Source organism: Aplysia californica, unplaced genomic scaffold (genome assembly GCF_000002075.1).
Source record: "Aplysia californica isolate F4 #8 unplaced genomic scaffold, AplCal3.0 scaffold00208, whole genome shotgun sequence".
NCBI classification, from domain to species: Eukaryota; Metazoa; Mollusca; class Gastropoda; order Aplysiida; family Aplysiidae; genus Aplysia; species Aplysia californica.
This window is the reverse complement of record NW_004797478.1, coordinates 720,532-728,031: the sequence shown is the minus strand read 5'-3', so window position 1 is coordinate 728,031 and position 7,500 is coordinate 720,532. Positions and strand designations below refer to the sequence as shown.

General features: G+C 42.1%; 1 protein-coding gene across 3 annotated transcripts in view; it reads left to right on the top strand.

The window, feature by feature from the left end:
- The window catches only part of LOC101856346 (constitutive coactivator of PPAR-gamma-like protein 1), a 66,194-nt gene that overhangs the window by 67 nt on the left and 58,627 nt on the right, over positions 1-7,500 (top strand). For all 3 annotated transcript variants that reach the window (XM_035970004.1, XM_035970005.1, XM_013083061.2), the window contains exon 1: positions 1-876. This exon is cut by the window's left edge and continues 67 nt beyond it. In XM_035970004.1, the coding sequence (XP_035825897.1) occupies positions 144-876 (733 nt within the window). In that variant the 5' untranslated portion in view covers positions 1-143. The remainder of the gene's footprint in view (positions 877-7,500) is intronic.

Sequence of the window (7,500 nt, the reverse complement as noted above, 5' to 3'; positions counted from 1 at the left end):
ACCACCGGCGGACGGTCACACGTGTGTCGTATTGCAAACCAAATTTCTTTCAAATTTTGCAGTTTTGGGGAGGATATTGCACGTTAATTGTGTTGCATTCTAAAGTGCAATCACTGCACTAAGGGTGCTGGATTGGCATAGCCATGGGCATCAAGGAATTTCAAGAATTCCTGGAGACGGAATGTTCCAGTGCTTGTGTTTCTGTAGATCTACTGAAAATCTCGAGAACCTTTGTTCCGAAGAGGCGACCTATCGCTCGTCTTGGTCAAGTGGGAACAAATGGTCGCTTCTGTGTTGTTGTGGATGCTGAAAGCTGCTTAGATAGATTGTACGGAGGGTACTTTTCTGATTGGGTTTGCGGTGGACAATGGAATCGTATGACTGCGTTCCTCGCAAACTTGGTTCAAGCTTGCCACAGCGCCAACATGGAGCTTGTTGTTTTCTTCAACGGAGCCTTGGAAAATCAAAAGATTAACGAATGGATGTCACAGCAGCTGACTCAGAGAGACAAAGTTCGTTATGTACTTCGACACATTGCTAACAAAGGGACCCCACCCCCTAAAGTATGGTGGAATCAACCAGTATTTCTGAAAGAAGCACTCAAAATGGCACTTCGTCAGTTATCAGTGACCATTGCTTGCTCCATGGATGACCACCACCAAGAAGTGATTCGATTTTGTAGAGAACATAACCTGCAGGGTATAATTGCACAAGAGTCAATATACACAATCTTTGATCCACCCAGATACTTTTCATCAAACAACTTGAAACTCACCTACAAAGGATCCCTGGAAACTAAAGAATACATCATGGATGAGATTGCAAAGTGCATGAACCTCAACCCAAACAGATTTTGTATTTTTGCTGCATTGCTGGGTAAGTCGAGCTTGAGATTATTGAGGATGACTGAGGTGGGAGGGGCTAGGCTGGGGAAGGGGGGGGGGGGGTTTGCCACTTTTGCCCTTCTTTGGATTTTTTTTGTGTGCACATAATGGGCCTTTGGGCCTTCTGCACTGCAGGCTGTGGATGGTTAGCCTGTAGATCTACACATCTAGCGACAAGCGGATAGCTAGAGAACGACAAATAAACTCCTTTGCAGTCTCGAACTAGATCTAGATCTTGATTAGATCTACTCCATTTGCAGCTCAACGTCGTATTTAGTCCAATCTCTTGTAATTGCTTCATTTCTTGTGCTTACAAAACTTTCAAAGAAACAATCCGGATGGAAACGGTTGATCGTTTGTACTGTGTCGTTGAACGTCGTTTGAACTTGCTTTCTTAATGTCTTAAAAATTAGTCTTTTTCTTCTTCACAGTTCATGTAGTGTACAGCATCAAAATGAATCTAGGCGGAAGAAGGGTGCTGCACAATCACCGACAACTGAACCGAACGGGAGGACTTTTGTAACGAGCGACCACTATGAGACAGAGCAGAATTGAGGGTTAGGGTTAGGCCTCTTTCTTTATTGTGTTTGATGGGGTGGTCGCTTGTTACGGAAGTCCTTCTGAACCGAACAGTTCTGCGCAGCAAGTTGCAAAGAAAATAATCCGAGTCGGTAGGCTGCGGCACTCCTGTACTATTGCGGTCCCGTTAGATCTAATACAGTCCGTGCCAGCTTAAAGCACGTTTCGGACTCAAGCACGCTAAACGGCTCTGACCGAATTTTTGTTATATAAATTATACGCCTTTAAGCACGGTAACTTCGGCTTCAAGCACGCTTCATTTACAAGACAGTCAATATTTTCATGATGACCCATCGAAGTTCGAACACAGGCTATACTGCAGCAGTGGAGTGTGTCAAGAGAAACACAAAGAACGCAAGTGATGGACTCACACGGGCAGAGAGGAAGGCAGATGCACACAGCCGCGCGCGCTGACATAGGATTTAGCTTAGGCCTAGGGCAAAGCTACTCACGACCCAAAAAAATACAGAGAGTCGCGGAGATGAGAAAGGGAGGCTGGCTGCGATTTCACCTATGACCCTCGCTATCCATTAATCCTGATCGAAGTGGCTAGCCGTACTTAAGTACGAAAGTGGCTATTCTCACCCGCCCGGAAGTTCTCGCAAGATCAACTCCTCCCCTCTTCTTTCTCTCTCTGTCTCTTTCTGAATACTGTCTATCGGTGTGGACGATCAAATTGACCAAAACAAAGTTAAAAAATGATGTTAAAACACAAAAGTAAATTAATTTGGTTGTCTACAAAGATGCTACGGCTATTTAACTTTTCGAATCAAGCCGTACTACGCGGGTCGCCATTTTGTTTTGCCCGGAAATTCTCGCGCTACTCCTCTCTCTCTTTCTCTCTCTCTCTCCACTGCCCACAGACAAAATTGTACGCTTTTAGTAGGCTACTACAGTTGTAATGGAACGTTTGTTCACGGCACAGAATTCTACAATTTTTCCTCAGTGTAGAATTCTATGGTTTAGGGTGAACGCAAAATTTGGTGAACGCGCACCGGGTGAGAATAGCCACAAGACTCGCCTGCACTATTCTCACTCCGGGTGAGAATAGAGGTGGCCCTTAAGTACAGCTAGACTGAGAGTCTAGCCGTACTTAGATCTAGGTTTGGCCCAATCGACTCAAGCCTGTTAAGTACACAGGTCTCATTAGATCTAGATCTAGTAATTATTCAGGTTCAAATACATGCAAGTCAGTAAGGCACCTTTTGGTTTTGTCTGAAATACAAATACTTTAGGCATTGCAAACTAAAATTTTCATTTACAATTCAGCCATCAATATTAAGTACGGCTAGACTGACAGTCTAGCCGTCCTTAAGTACGGCGAGCCTGGCTGTCTACCCGTACTTAAGTACGGCTAGACAAGAAGTCTAGCCGTACTTAAGTACGGCTAGACTGCCAGTCTAGCCGTACTTATCTTAGGCCCTATTTACATTAGAAAACAGGAGGTTTAAAATACATGCACTGTCATTAAGGAACCTGGTTTTGTCTCAAATACAAATACTTTAGGTACTGCACACTAAAAATGTATATTTACAATTCAGTAGGCCTTTTTTTTGTAAATGGCCAGTCTAGCCTTCATATTAAGAGAATAATACGGCTAGACTGTGAGTATCACGCACGAGGTGGGATGAAGGCGGTGGTATGAGTGGCACAGCGTGCTTTGGTACGCACAGGCAGTGTGTAGGCCTAGTGTGCTGTATCGTGACTGGCGGTCTAAATTAAGTTTTCATTTTCCATTCGACCACAAAACAAAAACAAGCGAACAAAAACTACCATGGCGGGTGTCTAAATAACAGTGCACACTTTTGCGGGACCGCTATAGGCCTACTTACAAACAAAGGGAAATAGCACGGGAAATTTTCTACATGAAAATCTCTGGATTATGTCTACTTCGCACGCTTCGGCTTTAAGCACGCTTAAGCTTTCTCCCGACGACCGTGCTTATAGCCGGCATGGACTACTAAATCAGAAGGCCACCTCTATTCTCACTCTGGGTGAGAATAGCGCAGACGAGCCTTTTGGCTATTCTCACCCGGTGTGCGTTCACCGTTATAGCCTAGGCCAACCAGTGTTGCGTTCACCCTGAACCACAAAATTCTACACTGTGATAACAGAATTGTGGAATTCTGTGCCGTAAACAAAGGTTCCAGCGCTCTTGTGTTATTACTGTTAGCCTAAAAGCGCTGCAATTTTGTCTGTGGGCAGTGGAAAGAGAGAGAGAGGAGTAGCAGTAGGCTAGCGCGAGAACTTCGGGCAAAATAAAATGGCGACCTGCGTAGTTCAACTCGATTCGAAAAGTTAAACAGCCGTAGCATCTTTGTGGACGACCAAATTAATTTAATTTTGTGTTTTAACGTCATTTTTAACTTTCTTTTAATTGGTCAATTTGATCGTCCACACCGATTGACAGTATTCAGAAAGAGACAGAGAGAGAGGGGGGTGAGGAGTAGATCTTGCGAGAACTTCCGGGCAAAACAAAATGGCGACCCCTGTAGTTCGGCTCGATTCGACGAGTGAAACAGCCCTAGCATCTTTGTAGACGACCAAATTAGTTTACTTTTGTGCTGTCATTTTTTTTTTCTTTTGTCAATTTGATCATCCACACCGATAGACAATATTCCGAAATTAGGAAAAACAGGTCTTGTTTTACACTGGGTGAGAATAGTCTACGCTGGCAAGTCTCACCTGGTGGTGAGAGGTGGATCGTATTTTTATTCTCACCCCGGGTGAGGATAGCCACTTCCAAATCAGAAAGCAAAGACTACTGGATGTCGATACTGATTTGAATATTCAGTATCGATGTTTTATCAGTCGAAGTGGCGGCTAGACTGCCAGTCTAGCCGTACTTAGCTAGGTTTGGCCCAATCGACTCAAACCTGTTAAGTACACAGGTCTCATTAGATCTAGATCTAGTAATTATTCAGGTTCAAATACATGCAAGTCAGTAAGGCACCTTTTGGTTTTGACTGAAATACAAATACTTTAGGCATTGCAAACTAAAAATTTCATTTACAATTCAGCCATTAATATTAAGTACGGCTAGCCTGACAGTCTAGCCGTCCTTAAGTACGGCTAGCCTAGCTGTCTACCGGTACTTAAGTACGGCTAGACTGCCAGTCTAGCTGTACTTATCTTAGGCCCTATTAACATTAGAAAACAGGAGGTTTAAAATACATGCTCTGTCATTAAGGCACATGGTTTTGTCTCAAATTCAAATACTTTAGATACTGCACACTAAAAATGTATATTTACAATTCAGTAGGCCTATTTTTTTAAAATGGTCAGTCTAGCCATCATATTAAGAATAAGTACGGCTAGCCTCTTCCTTTATCAGTAGATCTAGCCAACAAGATGAGCAGTAAAATTTCACTTGTATTTTACAAGACAAGGGGGGTTTCAGGGGTAAAAATTTTAATTTACAATTCAGCCATCAATAATAAGTACGGCTGGCCTGATTGTCTAGCCATCGTAGGGCTTGCCTGCCAGTCTAGCCGTACTTATCTTAGGCCCTATTAACATTAGAAAACAGGTCTCATTAGTCTTTATATTCAGGTTTAAAATACATATACATACACTGACTTTAAGGCACCTGGTTTCGTCTCAAATACAATTATACTTTAGGTACTGCAAACCAAAACATTTTTTACAATTCAGTAGGCCTTTTATTTTGGTCAGTCTAGCCATCATATTAAAAATAAGTATGGCTAGCCCAGCTGTCCAGCCGTCATTAAGTACGGCTAGCCTCTTCCATAATTTTAATTCTGTTTTGATTTAAATAATATTAAGAAGGTAGCCTAATGTGACAAGTGACTCTGTGACAATTAATGCGGTGTTAATTGTGACAGAGTGTTTGTGAAAAAAAAAAAGAAGTTAAAATTAAAACAAAAACAAAACAAACTCACACACACACACGCACACACACCTCACACACACAAACGCACACGCTTCTTATACACACACACACACACACCCACACACCAAACTAACAAAGGGCTCCAAACAAAGACAGTCGCAGCTCTTTTCTTGTTGTTGCCCCTTGTGGTTTTTGTTGCTGTTGTATGCTGCTGATGGTTTGTTGTAGTATTTATTGCCTCAATATTTGGGCTGTGTATAAAATAATGTGTACAGATAAAAGTGAACTCCACTGTACAGAAAATCTTTGTGGATTTTTGCCACACCTTTTAAGTTTGCCTTCTCAACTGTTTCAGATGAGTTTTTCCTAAAGGCAAAAACTTTCTCATCTTTAAATTTAGCAAAAGCTTTCTTTTCGAATTTGTCGTAAGATTTGAATGCCTGCTCTAGAAAGCCTATCTTGTCAGGCGGAGATTAGATAACAGGACCACCACGCTGGGAAGCAAAGCGAAAATGGTAGATCTAGATGTTCGATTTTAAGATTCTAGTCATCAACGTAAAAGAGCTTTGTGTTCACTGTCCCAATTAACGCCGCGTTAGTTGTCACAGCGCGACTTTCGCAATTAACACTACAAAATAAGAAACACACTACAGGGGCACTAGATCTAGATCTAAGTGCAAACGGGACCGCAATTGTACAGGAGTGCCGGAATATTGATCTAGATAGTAGGTCTAGGTATTCTCTTACTTTCCTTCCAGTTTCACAATTAGATGTCTACGGCCGGTCCCAGTGTGGCTCTGTAGGTATAATCTGTGTTTCTTTAAACCGAAACTCACGAGAAAAAACCCCCCACATCTACGGCGAGCACCTAGCACTCCTCTGTGATTGGCCCAAATATAGATGATGTATTTCCGCCATCTATTTTTGTCGTCTTTGGGGGCTTCCCTCGGCAGTTGACAGGATTTCACCGTGGTGGGCTGGCTTTGCTGCTTCATCGCTACGACATCTAGGTTTCATCGCCGCCTGTGTGCGCATGCAGTGCGGGGCATGCATTTGTGTGTGGGAGTGTGTTTTTATTTCAGCATTCTAAAGTTAAACAGTGTATAGTAGTAATGGGTGTCTTGCGAAAATGGTCTTCTGTAGTGATCACGAGGAAAGTTCCTCCTTTTTTAAAATTCTGAGTTGAGACCCATGATTTATAGAACGAGAATTGCTGAGACTTTTAAAAAAGATATGGAGTGTCTACCTTATATGCTTCCTAATTATGCGTTTGCAACAGCACTATATAAACACACACATGCACATAGACTGCCCCGGTGGCCTTTTGGTAAGGAGTCCACCTTGGGAATTTCTTTTAAAAGCACTAAAACACAACAAAAACAAATTTCTTAAGTCAATCCAAGTGTAAAACTGAAAGATCAACAGACGATAACAGCTAGCAAGGCACGCCCACACAGTCAGCTGTTTACGTAAACAAGCTTGAAGTGAGCTAGAAGTTACCATTTTTACTCTGTTTTACCTAGGTTGTTTTCATTTCTGACCATTCATGCTCAAAAAGGGGTCAAAATCTAAAAAAGTTGCGAATAAAGTACGTTGAAGCAAAGATACGCCTCTAGTGGAGAATCTTTGGTTGAAGCAAAGGTGGCCATGAGGTAATGGTTCTAAAAATTTAAAATAATCTCACACTACACACCAACAAGGTCCAAATTCCTTTGTCTTGTCACCCAAGCTCACAATGAACCGCACACACCTCCAAAATAAACCAAAATAAAATATTTAGAGTATTTATAGTTGTTTATTTTTATCTTAAATGAAGCAGAAGACATCACACTTTCAATAGATTTAAAAAAAATAATTTTTTTTTATGGAAAGTTACTTTTTGGCTGGTGTTGGGGACGCGTACGCGTTCGCGTCAATAACACTGGAGTTGAGACCCATGATTTATACACTGGACTGTTCGGGACGCGTACGCTCTTCAATACGCTTCCACAGCACTATTAAAAAAAAAAAAATTATAGTAGAGGGTTTTACGGCGCTCGCAACTGCGTGTTCCACAGCACTACGAAATTATTGACTCGTGTTTTTGTGACTTCGACACTCGTCGACAGTAGTGCGAAAGTTGCTTCAATTGTCCCTTGGATGAGAGAGAGAGAGAGGGAGAGAGAGAGAGAGAGAGAGAGAGAA